Here is a 19,574-nt window from a genome sequence, read left to right as displayed (position 1 = left end):
GGCACATCTTTACTCAGAAAGATTTCACTCATAAAAATATAAGCAAGGAACAAAAGTTCACATGGGGTTTGGGAGAGAACATTCCTTACCTCCTGCGGCACATTCTTTTCTATGCTCATCTATTGTTTTTGGTTCCTCTTTAGCTTCCTAAAATCATAAAGAGATTTTATTGCTGTACATAGAGTGGAAATCCTTCATAACCAATCATTTCCCAACTTCCTGTCCTCTCCTAACCCTACTCTATCAAAAACACTGTGATATTCAAAGAACTGAACTAGGGGTTAAGAATAAAACAGTACTAGCTCTAAGGGGTTTTCCAATGTAGTTGAGGTACACAAGACAGAAATAGATGAATAGTGATACAAATTACCACAAGGCAACCACTAGGTTTGATTGTCAAATAAATGAGATGTGAATAAATAAGTGCTCTACAAAGATAGGGAGACACCATGGCTTGAGAAGCATGGCAAGTCTCTGCAGATGAGAAACATGCTGGAGCTTGATGGAGAGGTAGGACTGGATGCATGAAGAGGTGGGGGTGATCTAGGACTATCACATGTAGCTTTCTAGATAGGCTGCTGGGGAACTGGTGGCAAAAATAGCAACTAGGATTGTGTTATGTTAGGCTTTTACTCCGTATAAATACATTTTAAGGTCACTGGCCAGCTATCCTACAAACATATCTATACAACAAGAATTACCCTAATTAGAGGGTTGTACTATACTGCCTGGGAAAATCTAATGGGAAAGCAATAGGTATAAAATCATTTTTATGGTGACAATTATTCAACATTCTCAGAAATTTTCCATAAAAAGCAAGTCTATGACAAATTTCCTTGGTAGAGCCATTGATACCATGTCATGTAATTTTTAGATAATTGAAGCTAGGACTTTGATAAAATGTAACAAATGCAGTAATAAAGGTAAACCTCTGGGTCATTCTTATCAACATTTAAATATTCTTAAGTTTTCTGAATCCTCCCTCAACACCCTAATCTCTTCCATCTGTGGCATCTTCTTTCTCTCCTCTCCCTTATGGCCATGCTTCTTCTGGGAAGAATTGTCCATAGTTGCAATTTCCAGTTTTTCAACTCCCATCTGTCCCTCCACCCAATACTCCAAGAAAACTGCCCCTTCCAGTTATCAGTGAACTCTCTATTGCCAAATTCAATGGAAATTTTTCAGTCTTTAGCTTACTTGACCTCTTTGTGGCATCTAAAATGACCTACAATCCCCTCCTCCTTGAAGATTTTTCGTTCCTTGGTTTTCATCTCCTGATGTCCTCCCATTGCTGCAGTAGCTCCTTCTGAGTTTCTTCTGTCATTGCCTTCTTTTCTTAGATAATGGAATCATCAAGAGTCCATTATTCTCTGTGTGCTCTTCCCGCCTGCTCTTTCCAAGTCTCCTTGAGAAATCTCACCCACATACTTTTTGTTTTTTTAGCTGGTAACTCACAAATGTGTGTCTACCCCTAAAGTCCTAGGAATGAACTTATGAATATAGATATACAGCTGTATATGTAATCTTTCAGAGTATTGATGTCTCGCATCAACTTGAAACTTGACTTGAACCAATCTTATTTTACCCCCTAAAGTTTACCTTTCTTACTGCCTCCCTCTTCTCATGAAATCCTATTCATTCTGTTGGATAAGCCACAATCCTGAGTATCTACATTTTCCCATGCATCCCCCACACCTACCCTGGTTATCAGTCACTGTGTCCTATAAACTCTGTCCCTTAAATATCTCCCAAATTAGTCTTTTATCCATCCACACCAAATTCATACTATCCTCATCACTTGCCTGAATTATCAATGGCATCCTAACCAGCACCTCATCTCCATGACTACATTTTCTAATTCTAACCCATATTTTTAAGTTTATTTCTATCTTGTCTTGAGATGAGAAAAAATCTTTTTCTCAGAAGACTACCATAAAAAATTAGAGGACTCAAATATTCCTCTATTATTTTATAAGGGGCAACCACTTTTGGCATGTTTGCTAGCCAACACTACACTCTATATAAACTTCACACTACAAAGGATGATTCCAAATCACATATCCCATCATTCCACTCCCTTCAGACTAAAATACTATAAAGTTTTTGCCCACCCTATTGCCTCAAATGTATTTATGCCACAACCATCTCTCAGCTTGAGTTAGCTTTTGTAAGTCTCTGTTTCTTAAAACCAAATGGGCCTAACTAAAACAATGTTTATATACTGATGAGAAAACAATACACACACACACACACACACACACACACACACATACATACCTGTATACATACAATACAGAGAGGGACTAATACATAAATAAGACCCTTGAGGAAACATGGAATTGGATCCATAGTCTACAAGTTACTCTCCAATAATTATAAATTCATACCAGTGTCAATGAACTTTCTCTTTAAGGAAAGGAACTTTTTCTGTAAACATTTAAATAATGTTGTATAGCAGTTTTCCAGGTTCCTGGATAGCATTCAATACCATTCACAAAGTACCTCCTCCATGACAGTGTCTGGCCTCCTAACCCAAGCATTTTTCTTTTACATCACTAACCACACTGCGTAATTGTATATTACTGAGTAACTGTATGTTTCTTCCCTTAATTAGAACATGTTCTCTTAATTAGAACAGATCTTTAAGGTAAATATTACTGTTTTATTTAACCTTACTTATTAATACATTTGTTTACTTAAAAGTCCTCTATTGATAGATGTTTAACATGTTTCCAGTAGACCTTTGATGAATAAGTGAGTGAATGAATGAAAAAACAATGTGGAGTAAGGAAGTCCTAGCTCTAACTCTATTGTGTGACCTTGGACAAGTCACAGGGACTCTTGGGCACCAACTTCTTAATCAATAATACATTGATGTGATTAAATTCTATTAACTTAATATTTTGAAAGGATAAAATGTGCTTTTAAGAATATTTTACAAATTTAAAGGGACAGTTCTACCATCGTACTATATCATTACTTTTATTGCCAACACGCGTATATTTCCTTACCAGACTTAATGTGGTTTTGTCCTCACTCACAGAGCCTTGGGGTGCAGTATTGTCATGAGCTGAACTTTTGCCTGTGAGAGAAAGGGAACACACTGAACAGTTGCCTGAGCAGTAACAAGTGAAAGAGGAAGAAATAGTGAGGGTGGCAATTATGAGCAGACTAGTAAGTGGCAAAAATCTTAACATGTGAGACAAATTATATACTATAAAACTTTAAACGTGTCCATTGATTCAAAATCAGGTCTAGAGCAGCTAAGGTTCCCAAGAAAGCTAGCCCTATAAGATTTCTTAATAGAAATTAATATCTGTATGAATGGCCTTCAAGTAAGTTTTTAAAATCTTTTTTAAGGCTGCTGCTTTTTTTTTTTAAATCAAACACATTACTAGTATACTTATAGAAGCTGGATGAAGGAAGGTTGAACAACCAGTAACTTAGTAGCTTTCTAATAGCTTGACAAACCGGTTTTTAAAAATTGCATATGTAATACTGATAAACAAGTATGATATTCTTCCAAAATGTGGTATCTTTCTAAAAAAGAAAATCATTAAACTAAGGAATGAAGGCACTATAAATGTATGCCATTTCTTTTTGTAATTTCCTTTATTTTTGTGTACCTTATTCGTACTGAAATGTACTTGATAATGATTTTCCTCTTTATATGATCCATTGTCTTGAATTTAGTTCAGTGCAGGCACAAAGGTCAGCAGCTATAAATAGGTTGTGTTTCTTTTTTAAAAAAGGAATAAAGTATGTATTATATTTTTAAATTTTATATGGAAATAAGAACAAAATGAAAAAGTCTTTTTCCAATGAAATTTCAAGTTTTTGTTAACTTTTACTTTATTTTTTTATTACTTTTTAAAACTATATATATATATACATATACATATATATATACACATATATATACACATATATATACATATATATGTGTGTGTGTGTGTATGTGTGTGTATATATATATATATATATATATATATATATATATATATATCCAAGTTAGCATATAGTGTAATAATGATTTCAGGAGTAGAATCCAGTGATTCATCCCCTATATACAACACCCAGTGCTCATCTCTATTTTATTTTGGAGAGAGTACGACCAAGGGGTGACAGACAGACAGGGGGACAGAAGATCTGAAACAGGTTATGTCCTGAGAGCAGCAAGCCCAATGCAGGGCTCAAACTCATGAACCACAAGATCATGACCTGAGCCAAAGTCAGAGTCTCAATGGACTGAGCCACCCAGGTGCCCGATGTTTTCATTAACTTTTAAGACAGAGAATAGATTCATATGGTCCATAAATTTAAAAGTGTAAACCGTTATGGTGAAAATTATCCCTCCCATCCATGCCTGCCAGAAACCTACTTTCTATCTGCATAGACAATGTTATTTTTGTCTAGCCTTTCAGAGGTATTTTATGTATACATAAAAACTTCTTCTTGTCCTTTTTCACCACAAAATTTTACACGCAATATATAATGTTTTATATTTGTTTTTTTTAAAGAGACAATAGTTATTTGATATCATTCTAAGGAAGTTTCCTTATATATGTTTATGGATTCATAGTAGTATTCCATTACATTGAGATGCCAATATATATTAACTAGGCTTCTTTTGATAGTTAACTTGTTTCCAATATTTTGTTATTATAGACAATGCTGTAGTAAAGAAACTTCTACAAGTTATGTGTGTGCTTAGAGCTATAGGATAAATTCCCAGAAACCAAATTGTCTTATCACAGGATATGTACATTTAACATATTGGTAGATATCAGCAAATTCCCTTCTATATTAATTATAATAATTTACATTCCCTATAGAAATGTATGAGATTTCCAGTTTTCCCCACAGTCTAACCAACAGAGTATAATAAAATTTTTGCATCTTTGTCTACATGACTAGTGAAAAATGGTACCCTGATGTAGTTCTAATTAAAATTTCTCTTATTCAGGGGGGTGCCTGGGTGGCTCAGCCAGTTGGGCGTCCAGCTTTGACTCAGGTCATGATCTTACGGCTCTGGGTTCAAGCCCCATGTTGGGCTCTGTACTGACAGCACAGAGCATGGAGCCTGCTTCGGATTCTATGTCTCCATCTCTCTCTGTCCCTCCCCTGCTCACGCTCTGTCTCGCTCTCTCTCAAAAATAAACACTAAAAAAATGTTTTTAAATAAAAAAATAAAGAGGCGCCTGGGTGGCTCAGTCAGTTTAAACATCCGACTTCAGCTGAGGTCATGATCTCGCGGTTCGTGAGTTCGAGCCCCGCATTGGGCTCTGCGCTGACAGCTCAGAGCCTGGACCCTGCTTTGGATTCTGCGTCTCCCTCTCCCTCTCTACCCCTCCCCCACTCACGCTCTGTCTCTGTCTCTGTCTCTCTCTCAAAAATAAATGAACATTAAAAAAAATTAAAAAATAAATAAATAAAATTAAAAAAATAAAAATAAATTTCTCTTGTTCGGTCTGAAGTAGAATATGAAGATATTCTTCAGTTTAAGTAAGGAATAGATTCCATTTCTACAATTTTACAACTCCTTTAGTTTAGCATCTATATCTGAACTGTCCAGTTCACACAATAGAATGGATTTTCCTTGACTGATGTGTTTGGGGTGAACAGGAGCCTATGGACTTCCGTGAGTGTTAACTGCAGTGATGGTTTAGTGGGAATGCTTGAGAATCACTACTTTGTTTTCAGACTCAAAAAGGGATCCAACATAGTATATAGTTAATTCTTTTGCCCCCTGAGTGAACCATCACAAACTGGCCCCTCCTTTCAACCAAATAGATTCTAATGGGGATTCTGAGAATTTGCTAAGCAGATGAGTCTATATCTGTGCCACAGTTGAGACCCAGTTGTATCCAGTCAACCTATGCCATTAGGAAATATTTAAGCCCTATTAAAATATATTGTAAGTTTTGCTCTATCTACAGAATTGGGGGGAAAAATGGCACCTCTTGGACTTCTTCTCCCCAGAGTATAACCTCATTTTTTTAAATAAAATATTACTGAACTATGAGGATAGTTAGTCTAGTGGCTTACAGGTTTGCTTACTGTTTTAGAATGGAAACTATATTTGAATATTTCAACTCCAATAGCTTACCTGTGATCTTTATCATAGAAGAAGCTGATCCTGTATCCTCCTCTTTCTCACAGAGTGACTTACAGACAAGGTCACCAGAAGCCATATTCAAAATTTCTGACCCAGAATCTATCAACAGGAAGAAACTAACAGCATGAACACTATGCAAAAAGAAATTATTTGCCTATGTTCTTTTCATTTGCACTCACCTCAGCAGGTCACAGAAATCAAGCTTCTAGTTATAAAACTAACACTCTATTTTTATATCTTTTCCAAGTTCACTCACCACTTGAAGTCACAGTACTCTCTGTGGATGAAGTGTGTCCAGGAGATGATAGTGTGGAATATTCCCTGTCAAATGCGTAGAGAAGACATTTTGGAGCGTCAGGTCCAAAGATTTCCTTAAAAATTAACAAAATATGCATTCTAATTCACATATACAAACAGGCAAACCTGGACTGTGGCAGGCTCTTAGGATACAAGCATTCAACACCATTCTCCTAAAGACAAAAAAAAGGAGGAAAAACAAGTTTAACAATTTGACATTTTCCATTCTAGAGAGGTTGTTTAAACCAAACATTTTCATAGAGTTTTAAACGAACCCGTATTTACTTTGCTCTTTTTGAGAGGATATGGGAAGGGGATGGTATAGTGCAGGCTGATATACATACTTCTCAAAAGTTGTGCTTGCAAAAAAAATCCAATTTTAAATATACTTACAAGTTCAATATTTAAAGAATACCTGATAAATTCTCGGGCAAAACAAATTCTAAACTTAAAGGGCAGATAGAGTTTATTTCATGAACTTAAGTTGTCTTTAAACAGAACATTCTATGTGGGCGTAATAAAATATTTCTATTTATGGAAATGTTATTCAACCTAAAACTTTTGACCTGGTGATTTAAAAATGGTTTTCTATTTTCCAGCTAGACAAATCATACATTTTAAACTTAATCCCATTCTCAAAGATCTGAGGGATTACATCGACGTCACCACCTACTACTCGGCGCTCAAAAAGAGCTTAACAAAACTGTAGTCCCAGCCTGTCAGGGCAAATGCTTGAAAGTCTTATTTGAATTTCTTAATCTTGATCAGGATTTCCTAATTTGGGGGAACTTGAGGACATTAGGGTTGATTAGTTCACATGCTCTCAAATAATGCAGTAGGAACATGGGTTACTCTTTAATAATACGTTTTTCTGATAAGTATATTTTCATTATTATTTGGTTTATGTGGGAAATAAAATTTAATATTGAAAACTGAAACCATTCGAAAATACCAAAAACCTGCACAGACCATGCAAAGGTGAAGACACTTACATATTCTATAATCAAGCAGAGAACTTATTAACAGCCACAACCAAACAGGTTTCAATGGAGGGATATTGTATATCACACCCAGTATTTAGAATCTACCCCAGATAATATGGACTATAGTCACAGAAAGGTAAGGATTTAGTAAGAGTTTGCTGAATATGTAGTTATGCAATGCAATCACAGCATTCAAAATTTATAGAAGCCCTTTTCATATATCGTCTACTTTAATTCATCTAACAACCTTATGAAGTGGGTTTTAGCAAGAAAGTATTTACTTATTTCAGGTAAAGAAAGTAAAGCCAGTGAATCAAATAATTTCCCAGCAGTATTCAGAATAGTAATGTAAGCTTCCAAAACCAGTTCGGATGAAATACAGTGTCCTCTCTACTGTAAACAGAACTGTCTCTGAGATACCCTAACCCAGGCTGTTGGTGAGGTACAGACTTGCCAATTATTGTTTGAAACAGGTAGATGATTTAAACATAAATGTTTACAACGTTCACCTCAAATGTTTAGAAATATCCACAAACTTGCAAAGCAAGAATTTATACCTAATCCTCTTATATATCAATGTTGAACAATCTTCCCTATTTCATTTTGTCTCTGCTTTAAATGCCTTTGGGTCAGATCATGCGTGCCTGAAGCCTCTCATGACATCAGCTTGATATAATTCAACAACCTTCATCAAAGGCCCACTTTGTCCCAGGAACAGTGACAGAGGCCGGAGGCACACTAAACTACAGTACTTGTCCCACAGGAGTTTGTAGGCCAGTCAGGAAGACAAATGCCTAAACCAAACCATAAATTATAGGCAGCATTGCACCGAGGAAAGTAATATGCACAAAATAGACTGGGGTCATATTTGAATTACATTTTTTTAAATGTCTTTATTTTTGAGAGAGAGAGAGAGAGAGAATGAGAACGTGTGCAAGGGAGGGGCAGAGAGACAGGGAGAGGAGAGAGAATCCCAGGTAGGCTCTGCAGTGTCAGTGCAGAGCCCAACATGAGGCATAATCTCACCAACAAAACTGTGAGGTCATGACATGAGCTGAAATCAAGAGTCAGGCACTTAACTGACTGAGCCACCCAAGTGCCCTGAATTACATTTTGAAGAGAAATTGTACCTTATACCCTACAGGTAAATGATGATATCCCCATCATTAAAATAGTTAATAGATTGTATTAGCAATTATTACATGCTTATTTAACTATATTCCAATATACAGGTAAGAAATGAAGCTATAAAAATAGTAAAATATTAAATATCCTTCAGTTTTATTGAATATCATACTTCATAAAAGTCAACAAGGATTCATTCCTTGATAATTTAAAAATCAGACCCCCTTAAAATCCTATAACATATAAAAATTTGATTATATATGTCTTGAAACACTTGCTGCTGTGCTATAATACATATATAATAATAATAATAAATTATATTGTACTAACTAAAAAGTTAATTTTTTCAGAAAAAGACTTCTTATACCTATTAGGGTTGTGGATACCTATATCTGAATTTAAGGGGTATGAAATTTTACCTTATACTTAAGTATTTTATACTTAATTAAGCTGGCTTTCAATATGAGAAAACAGGAAACACATCATTTTTATAAACTAAAAAATGTCTATTATTTAAACTCAAAATAATAAATACAGCAAAATACGGTTTACCTCCATTACAAATGAGTCTCATTTGCTGTAATGCTCTGTGTAAGCCCTTCTTCTGTTTTAATACCTTATATGTGAAACATTTTAGAGAGAAGCTTTTTGATAAACGTAAAATATTTATGGATTAAATAATAATTCTGTAATTTTGGAGAAATGTCACATTTAGCAGCCACACATTACTACATCATTGTTCAGGAGCAGTTGCAAGGTAAGCAATTGGATATTATTTCCAATTCATTAGTCTTTCTATATCTCACTGATCGGAAAAATCCCAATAGACAACAAACATATCTCAAGCCTAGATTTTCATAAATTGGTCCAAGCATTTTTCCCTTCTTACAGAATAACTAGAAAAATGATTTTTTTTTTCAAATTTAGATTTCTAGTTAATGAAACTGGCAATATAAGTCCTCAGGGTGTCTGTGCATATTGAGCGGGGATGACAGACAACTCAGCAAAAATTTTCTACAATTGTGCTTTTTTCCCCCCAGCTTCAAGTCACCACTATTCAAACCAGCATCCTGGACCCACAGGAAAGCCTAACCTCCACAAAACAGCTATAAATACTTGGCAGATCATGAAAAAGATAAATTTCTGGATATATTTTAAAACCAAGACAAGTTAAGAAACTGACTAAAAGCAAGAAAAAGAAAGTTCAGATGACAGACTTACTTACATGTAGAAGACTGGCTCAAGTCAATGAGTCTAACACATGTCGACAGCATAGAGCAGGAAGAATGTTCTTCCTGTGCAAGTCATTCAAATAGCAACCTGCATAACATTTACATGAAAATCCGTGGCCAGCCCATTTGCTTTTGACAGCAAGCGTCTAATGGAGGGTGGGGTAGCCAGGTACTCATGGAACAAAGTGAGACATATTCTCCCATGGGCTGGGTCAGCAAACGCAGGCCACGCACACAGGCATGCACATGCACACACACACACACACACACACACACACACACACACCAGGATTATTTCAATATTTAGATAGAAAAATATGAAGAATAAGATATTATTATTATTAATATTTAGGTTATTAGTAAGAGTGATTAATAGGCCTAGATCATCTCCCAGGATTACTTTATTTTTGCTCTTTTAGATAAAATGTTTCTCTAGCTATAGATTTTATGACCAGAGACCCTTCCATTTGTGTTACCAATGTAATTTTTACTATTAGATCTATTTTAGATGATCAGTACTACTCCAATAAATTCATAGGGTTTTCTGAGGAAAAAACCTGAAAAGAGTCTATATATAGGCTTATTTCATTCTAACTTAAAAAAAAAAAGTCCTTGACTCAGTGTTGGTTTCAATGTTGTGGAAAGAGAATGTAAAATCGAATACCAAAAGATCACAACTACTATAACCTAAACAAAACTAAATTTCCTCACAAGCTTTTTTTTTTTTTTTGTACCTAAAAGGACACCACACCCTCAGATCTACAGGACACACCTACCAATCTGAGGTTCATTTATAGTACAGTTATCAGTCAACTTCTACATGTTCCAATTTTGCAACTGGCAATGTTATTTATTCTCCAAGGTTATGACAGACAATGACCAGAAAATCTTCTGAGATATTTCAAAATTGACTCTGTCCTTTGTCTCATAAATCATCTCCTCCTAGTGATAGTATATCTTAGACAAAAACATGTAATAACATGGAGGAGACCTCAAAGACCTATTTTTTTAACAGCCAAATTAAAAACAGAGAAATTCATCTTCATATCCTCTGATTGTGACAAGGTATTGTCTTTTTTTTTTTTTCATTGACGTATGGTTGACATACAATGTTTTATTAGTTTCGGGTAGACAACATAGTGGTTTGACAATTCTACACATTACATAATGCTCATGAGAAGGGATCTTTTGAGCTTCACACTGCTGATAATTCTGATTCTGGGTGACAGCTATAGCTGCTTTCTGAGTGTTTACTAGGAAACAGGTACTTTGCATACATCATAAAGTGTCTTGGAGGGGTCAGATCTGAGACTGAAGTAGGTAAAGGGGAAAATCCATTTCTTTTTTTTTTTTTTTTAATGTTTATTTATTTTTGAGACAGAGCATGAGCAGGGAAGGGGCAGAGAGAGAAGGAGACACAGAATCTGAAGCAGGCTCCAGGCTCCGAGCTGTCAGCCCAGAGCCCGACGCAGGGCTCGAACTCACAAACTGTGAGATCATGACCCGAGCCGAAGTCAGATGCTTAACCGACTGAGCCACCAAGGTGCCGCGAGGAGAATCCATTTCATTGTCATGGAATCTTCCTGAAGCTCCTTAATTCTCTGAGTATGTGGGGACACACATAGGTACCTAGGCACACGCCCAGTTTGGCTCTTCGGTTGCTGGTCAGACTCCATGGCGGGAGCATGTGATTAAGAAAAAGAAGACAGACTACAAGGAGAGACAACTGGGCCCTGGAGAGAAACTGCCAAGAGTGAGGAAGAGTTGAGGAAGTCGGGCTAAACAGACCGCTGGGCCGCCCCCCACTGACGGGAGCCACAGTACTGGAGTCAGTGGGAGACGGCTCCTGGCCACTGTGCCTCCCAGCCCACTGGCTTATCTCTGTATGCACCTTGACACAGAGAGGGTCATTTTAACAATCCCATCACAAGTAGTCCGCCCCCCAACACTGTAGAAGGACCTTGCTCTGAAGTACTGAGACAAGAAAGGAGAATCCTCTCTGCTGGCCGGGGAGTAAAGATCACTAAGGTGATCAGGCACAGAGCTCCAAAGAGTTAAGCATGGAGGGCATGTGGGGATTATGGGTCACAAACAAAAGGCCTGCAGAGATGTGAGTGCTGAAACCAGCTTCCTTTCCCCTAAGCCTCTCAGGAATTGAAGCATCCTGCCCTGGGACTCACTAGTTGGTCAGGCCTGAAGGACATTAGGAGATATTGGTATACACCCCTAGAGGCTCTTGGAAATGTTGAGACAGGACCCCATGGAGAAGAAAGGCCTTCCTACTCATCAGCGAGTGGGGAAACAGAATTAAGGTTTGTCTTTTCTTTAAATATAACTGATTTGGTTTGTTGCCATGGACTGGTTAGGCCAGAACATAGCCATTGCTTTATGCATATGCATACATGTAATGCATGTATGTGTGTATTTGAATCCTCCAAAGAACCCTGAAAAGTAGTATCTCTGTTTCACGGGGTGGGAGGGTAGGAGGGTGTCAAGAAAATTCAGAGAGGTTAAGCCACTTGTCCAAGTTTACACAGCGAACAAGTAATAGAGCCAGTCTTAAATCCAGGCCTGCTTGATTCCAAAGCCTATGTGATGTGGCTATAGTTCTAAATCATTACCAGAAAAAATTTAAATAAATACAAAAGTAACAGAATAGAATAAGTAAAATTTGTGTACCCGTTCTGCAGATTCAGCTATTACCAACCTGTGGCCACTCTGTTTTGTCACCCACTAAACCCACCCCTGCATTGTTTTGATGCAAATCCCAGATATCATAAATATTTTAGTCTGAATCTCTAAAAGGTGAGGTTTAGAAATAATTTATTCTTTTTTTTTCCTGCAATATTCCAAATAAATGAATTTTCTGGGTCAGTAGAGTAACTCCATTTTTCCCAAAAATGTCTTAAGCTGGGCCCCAAATTATTTACTATGAGATGTTCTTTTTGAGATAATAATCTTATTAGAGTCCTTTGCTCACTCAAATAGATCCTCTTAAGAATACGGATGTTCAGGGGCGCCTGGGTGGCTCAGTTGGTTAAGTGTCTGACTTCAGCTCAGGTCATGATCTCACAGCTCGTGGGTTCAAGTTGCTTGTTATGAAGGCTCTCAAGAGTGACAAAAATCCTAGAGTTTGAAGCCAGAGACGTAAGAAAAATACCATAATTTATGGGTCACTGGGATAAACACAGATTACATTTTCTGGCAATTTTTATCTTACATTTCATTCTAAATCCCTGTATTTATTAATGAGAATGCTTAGAAAATTGTTTTCTAAGGAGAATTTTCTATTACTTATGAAGTTGGGGGAGTTGAGGGGTAGGAAGGTAGGATTTACTCTCATGAGAGAGTGAATCATGCAGTGAACAGGCTGCAGAGATTCTTCAGGGGAGAAGAAACCTGGAAAGGGAACAGTGAGAATTAGTGATATCAGCTGCCAAGTGCAGCAGACAGACTGCTTCCTGGGGACTCTAGAAGAAATGGCACAGAATACAGCATGAGAACCTTCAGGGAACCTATACGTTTTTCCAGGAACGTTGGGTAGGAGTTTCCATTGTGATGTGTTAGCTCCTGCTTCTTAATGGCATAAAGACCATGGGGGGGTGAGTGGGGGGGAACAACAACAACAAAAACCAAAACTCAGTCACATAGCCTAATGACAGTGTATTTGGAGATCCTTTTAGATAAATAAAGAAGCTCATTTCCTAGCCAAAAAACTACTTTCAAGGTAATTATGATCAATTATTATGAGTGAAAGTTCTAAATTCAGTGTTCTAAGAAGAGCCATGAGAAAGGCTTATTTTTTGAACGTGGACAAACAAGAATTTGAATCCCACATTTGCTAGTTACCAGTTGAGTGATCTTGGTGAAGTTACTAACCTCTGTGAACTTCAGCTGTGTCATTTGTAAAAGCAGAGAATGCCTACCAAAGTTGCAGAGAAGATTAATAACATGGCATGTGGAAATGCTTTCCTACAAAGTACCTGGTACACAAGTGATGTTTGTTTCTTCCCCATTCTTGGTAAAATCACTGCCAGATAAAAGGGAAATTACTAATAACCAAACATCCTGTAAGCTTCCAAGTTCAACTTCCTTTATTAAACTTACAATAACTGCTAACTAATAGCAAAATAGATTCATTTCCTTTTTCTTTCCTTTTCTTAGCTACTCAATAGGATGGGTATTAAGGAACAGAAAAATGTCAGATACACACACTTAAAAGGGATAATAAGAACAAGTCATATAACTTAGCAGTGAAAAGAACCCCATTTATTAAACGGGCAAAGATCTGGGGAGATATACCTCCAAAGAAGAAGCACATTGGTCAACAAGTACAAGAAAAGATGTTCGACATCATTGGTCATTAGGAGAATGCATACCCAAACCATCAAAACCTACGTCACACCTGCCAAGATGGCTATAATCAAAAAAGAGACAAATGTTGACAAGGATGTAGAGAAACTGGAATCCTCATGCATTACTTGCAGGAATATAAAATGGTGCAGCGACTTTGGAAATCTGTTTTATAGTTCCTTGAAATATTACAGATACCATACGATGTAGCAATTCCACTCCCAGGTATATGCCCAAAAGGATACCCATATGGGTACAGAAAAACTTATACACTAAAGTTCATAGTAGCATTATTTACATAGGTAAAAAATTGAAACAACCCAAGCACTCATCAGCTGATGAATAAAATGTGATATAGACATACATTGGAACATTATTCAGTCATAAAAAGGATTGAAGTACTTATAACATGCTACAACATGGTGAAACTTGAAAATATCATACTAACTGAAAGAAGTCAGCCACAAGAGGTTATTCCATATATATGAGATATCCAGAATAGGCAAATGCATATACAGAAAAAGTAGATTAGTGATTCCCTAGGACTGAGGGTTTGGTGGGAAGAAGGGATAGACTGTTGATGGGTATGAGGTTTCTTTATGGGATGATCAAAATGTTCTAAAATTGATTTTGATGGTTGTTGTGCAATTCTGTGAATTTAATTAAAAGCAGTTAATTGTTCTACCAAGAACCATAAAATACCTAAAATACCATAAAATAAACTTAACCAAAGATGTAAAAGATCTGTATGCTGAAAACTATAGAAAACTTACAAAAGAAATTGAAGAAGACACAAAGAAATGGAAAAACATTCCATGCTCATGAATTGGAAGAACAAATATTGTTAAAATGTCAATACTACCCAAAGCAATCTACACATTCAGTGCAATCCCAATCAAAATTACACAGGCATTCTTCTCAGAGGTAGAACAAACACTCCTAAAATTTGTATGGAACCACAGAAGACCCCAAATAGCTAAAGTACTGTTGAAAAAGAAAACCAAAGCTGGAGGCATCACAATCCTGGACTTTAGCCTGTATTACAAAGCTGTAATCATCAAGACAGTACGGTATTGCCACAAAAACAGACACACAGACCAATGGAATAGAGAACCCGGAATTGGATCCCCAAATGTATGGCCAACTAATCTTTGAAAAAGCAGAGAGTATCTAATGGAAAAAAAGTCTCTTTAACAAATGGTGCTGGAAGAACTGGACAGCAACATGCAGAAGAATGAAACTAGACCACTGTCTTACACCATTCACAAAAATAAACTCAAAATGGATAAAGGACCTGAATGGGAGATAGGAAACCATCAAAACCCTAGAGGAGAAAGCAGGAAAAACCTCTCTGACCTCAGCCGCAGCAATTTCTTACTTGACATATCTCCAAGGCAAGGGAATTAAAAGCAAAAATGAACTATTGGGACCTCATGAAGATAAAAAACTTCTGCATTGCAAAGGAAACAATCAACAAAACGAAAAGGCAACTGACGGAACAGGAAAAGATATTTGCAGAGGACATATCAGATAAAGAGTTAGTATCCAGAATCTATAAAGAACTCACCAAACTCACCACCTGAAAAGCAATCCAGTGAAGAAATGGGCAGAACACATGAACAGACACTTCCAAAGAAGACATCCAGATGGCCAACAGACACATGAAAAGATGCTCAACATCACTCATCATCAGAGAAATACAAATCAAAACCACATTGAGATACCACCTCACACCAATCTGAGTGGCTAAAATTAACAACTCAAGAAAAAAACAGATGTTGGCAAGGATGTGAAGAAACAGAAACCCTCTTGCACTGTTGGTGGGAATGCAAACTTGTGTAGCCTCTCTGGAAAACAGTGTGGAAGCTCCTCAAAAAATTAAAAATAGAATTACCCTATGACCCAGCAATAGCACTACTAGGAATTTCTTCAAATGATACAGGAGTGTTCATTCATGGGGGGTATGTGTACCCCAATGTTTTTAGAAGCACTTTCAACAATAGCCAAATTATGGTAAGAGCCCACATGTCAATCAACTGATGAATGGATAAAGAAGATGTGGTTTATATATACAATGGAATACTACCTGGCAATGAGAAAGAATGAAATATTGCCATTTGCAACGTGGATGGAACTGGAGGGTATTACGCTAAGTGAAATAAATCAGAGAAAGACAAATATCATATGTTTTCACTCATATGTGGAATTTGAGAAACTTAACAGAAGACCATGGGGCAAGGGAAGGGGAAAAAATAGTTCCAAACAGAGAGGGAGGCAAATCATAAGAAACTCTTAAATACAAGAACAAACGGAAGGTGGATGGGGGTTCTGGGGGAGAGGGGAAAATGAGTGATGGGCATTGAAGAGGGCACTTGTTAGGATAAGCACTGGATATTGTATGTAAGCGATGAATCATGGGAATCTACTCCTGAAACCAAGAGCACACTGTATATACCATATGTCAGCTAACTTGATAATAAATTATATTTAAAAAATTAATAAAAGCATTTACCTGAATAAGTTGTTTAATATGTGAATTATATCTCAAGCAATTAAAAAAAGGAAGAATACTGGATTGTTAGATCCTGAAACAGAACTGTCTGCTCCTTTTGACTGAGAAAATTATGGAACGTGGTTTCAACTGTAGACAGAGGGATCACTCCATATATATCTCCATAACCTGGGGAGTTTGCCTAAATGACGTGTTATTTAGTGTTATTCTTTTTTTGGTAGAAAAGTACCATTAGCACCTAACTGCAGCAATGAATACTCTCTGGGCACTGCCCTACTTTGTGACTTTTTACAAAGTACCAGCACTTCAAAGATTATCTAGGTTTGACTTCAATTCTTAGACAATGAGACCTAAGACTTCTAGTCATTAGTAAATTTTAAGTCCCAAACCAGCCTGCCTCTCGAATAAAATATTCAGCATACTTCACCAAAATCTCCTTTTGTCTATTTATCCTTTAGCTTGTACTACAGAAGGAGTAGAAAGCCCCCAAATGACTGAATTGTAATTTCTTGTCAAGAAAGGTTGACATTTCTCATGCATCTGTGTTTTGTGGTATAAGATTCACACTTGCTATAAGAGTGTCCATAATACTTCGAAAAAATATACCATAGAAGAGGACCAGGATATGGTCGTACTAAAAATACAGCTGAAATATAGTCAAATGCTCACTTCCATCCTTAGATCATCATTCATCCTGAGGCAACCTGAAAGATCTGTTCCTGAGTGGGGGCCAACTTCAGGGCCTGGGCACCTGGCAACGGAAAACAAAGCTCCTTACTCCTGATGGAAAGACGGAGAATTTCAGCTAATACCAAATGTTTCCCTTCCCTGCCTCAGCTTAACCAAATTTCTAATTAAGTTCATGGTTTTAGTAAGACATAAGGAAAGGCAGCTCCAACCTCCACCAGAGAGAGATGGCAAACCATAGAGAATCTAGCCAAAAATGGAAATAAAGAATTTGCAATTCAAAGTCTTGTTTCTGCATCCTTGATACAGAAAGGAAATTTCACCGGGGTGGATAGTGCTCACAAACCCCACTGACATTTCAAACTTTTCCTGAGGAAGGTCAGTCTGTGTACGCAGAAGGTGAGCACAGACGAGCTTGGGGAGAGGGAGGGTGTGGGGATGAGGATTTGCAAAGGCTCATTAACCTTGAAGAAGAAGGAATAGAAATGTGATCAAAACCTATCTGAAAAAGTTAACTTAGCAGTATATAGTATATTCCTAAAACCTGGGAAACATTTTGGGCAGCCCAATTTGTCTTTTTACATTTTAGAATGGATGTTACGGAATTCAAAGTGCAAGAAAACTGCACTTCAAGAAAACTATAGAGATACCTTTAAAATTGTCAATTTTCAGAGTTAGATAAGTTCCACAATAAAACCTTCTTACTTAACACATTATGATCTCAGGATTCAAAAGTTTAACTGATTAAAAGCTTAGGCAATAGGAATAGGGTAAATATATTTGGCTCTTTTAACTTACTTGTGTCTTCTAGTCACATCCAAAGCACCATCCTCTATTTTCACATGGTTGGGCCTTTCACATGCATCTTGGATTCGGCTGGCTACACCTGAGAAAGGTGTCAACTCCAGTCTTGGAATCACTGTAAGACTCTCTAGATGCAAGGCATCTGCAGAACAGAAAAGAATAAAAACAGAAATTTATTTCTGGTTTAAACTATATTTTACGTATATACATACATACATACATACATATTCTTTCCCTCCTGAGAGATGGAACTATTTCTGAAAAAGCAGAAGTCAATTCAATTCTATTTTAACATAACCCTCCCCCCCCACCTTGATGCCTCATTGTATGAAGTGAAAATGCCAATTTTTTAAAGCAAGTTGGGGAGGGGACAGAAAAATCCCTGCCTACTAAGCAATTAAAGGGGTCAGCAATTTGCAACCAGAGGGTAAAATCCAGCCTAATGTGTAAATAAAGTTTTACTGTATCACAGACACACCCATTCATTCAGTATTGTCCATGGCTGCTTGTGTGATACAACAGCAAAGCTGAGTAGTTGCTGCAGAAACCATATAGCCTGCAAAGCCTAACATATTTACTATCTGCCCCTTTACAGAGACAGCTTACCAACTCCTGAAGAGAAAATTGTCAGATGCTATGACTAGAAGTCATCAAAGACACAAAAGAAATAGGGTGACAAACTGTTTTTTGGAAAAAACCATCTTGTTATGTGTTTTTCTGAGTATAGGAAAAAGAGTTTAATGGAAAAAAACAGGCTTTGGAGTCAATCACAAATTTTTAATTCAAATCCTGGCTTGGCCACATACTAGCTGTGTGATCTAGAGAAATAACTAAACCACTCTGAGCCTCAGTTTACTTACATATGAAGTGTAAGTAATGACAAAATGACCTTAGGCAAATTACTAACTCACTGTTTCTATTTGTTTATTTATTTATCATTTATTTTGAGAGAGCAACAGAGCATGAGTGGGGGAGGCGCAGAGGGAGAGGGAGACAGAGAATCCCAAGTAGGCCCTGCACTGTCAGCACAGAGTCCAGTGCAGGGCTCGAACTCACAGACCATGAGATCATGACCTGAACCAAAATCAAGAGTTGGACACTTAACTGTCTGAGCCACTTAGGCGCCCCTGTTTCCTTATCTTTAAAATGGAAATGACATTAGCATCTACCTAGCAGGGAGGTGATGATTAAAGGAGGTAACAGCAATGTTAAGAGCACAGAACTGTGCCTGGCATGCAGCAGGCACTCATAGGGACTGTTGACATTGTGATCATGTTACTACCCCTGGGTTAGTGTGAACAAACTCATCTAGAGAAAGCACGAAGCTGTTGTATGATACAAAAAGGCCATTAGCAGTGGTAGCACTTTTCCCTTCTCCACCTGAAATGACCCACAGATCACTCTACTTTCTATTTATTTCTTCTTAACTTTATTTGATAACCATCCCATTTCTCTTGTCATTT

At 37.1% G+C, this 19,574-nt stretch overlaps 1 protein-coding gene across 3 annotated transcripts in view; it reads right to left on the bottom strand.

The window, feature by feature from the left end:
• IRAG2 (inositol 1,4,5-triphosphate receptor associated 2) overlaps positions 1 to 19,574 on the bottom strand; it is a 51,943-nt gene that overhangs the window by 22,190 nt on the left and 10,179 nt on the right. For 2 of the 3 annotated variants that reach the window (XM_030321955.1, XM_030321956.1), the window contains exons 5-11: positions 18,106 to 18,253; positions 17,290 to 17,371; positions 6,542 to 6,588; positions 6,375 to 6,439; positions 6,110 to 6,217; positions 3,012 to 3,082; positions 90 to 147 (exon numbers count right to left, since the gene is read on the bottom strand). In XM_030321955.1, coding sequence (XP_030177815.1) covers positions 90 to 147; positions 3,012 to 3,082; positions 6,110 to 6,217; positions 6,375 to 6,439; positions 6,542 to 6,588; positions 17,290 to 17,313 — 373 coding nt within the window. In that variant the 5' untranslated portion in view covers positions 17,314 to 17,371; positions 18,106 to 18,253. Of the gene's footprint in view, positions 1 to 89; positions 148 to 3,011; positions 3,083 to 6,109; positions 6,218 to 6,374; positions 6,440 to 6,541; positions 6,589 to 17,289; positions 17,372 to 18,105; positions 18,254 to 19,574 lie in introns of those variants that run through there. The other variant, XM_030321957.1, reaches the window with a different exon arrangement.

Source organism: Lynx canadensis, chromosome B4, assembly GCF_007474595.2.
Source record: "Lynx canadensis isolate LIC74 chromosome B4, mLynCan4.pri.v2, whole genome shotgun sequence".
NCBI lineage: Eukaryota > Metazoa > Chordata > Mammalia > Carnivora > Felidae > Lynx > Lynx canadensis.
The sequence above is the reverse complement of the archived record's forward strand: the minus strand, read 5'-3'. Positions and strand labels throughout refer to the sequence as shown.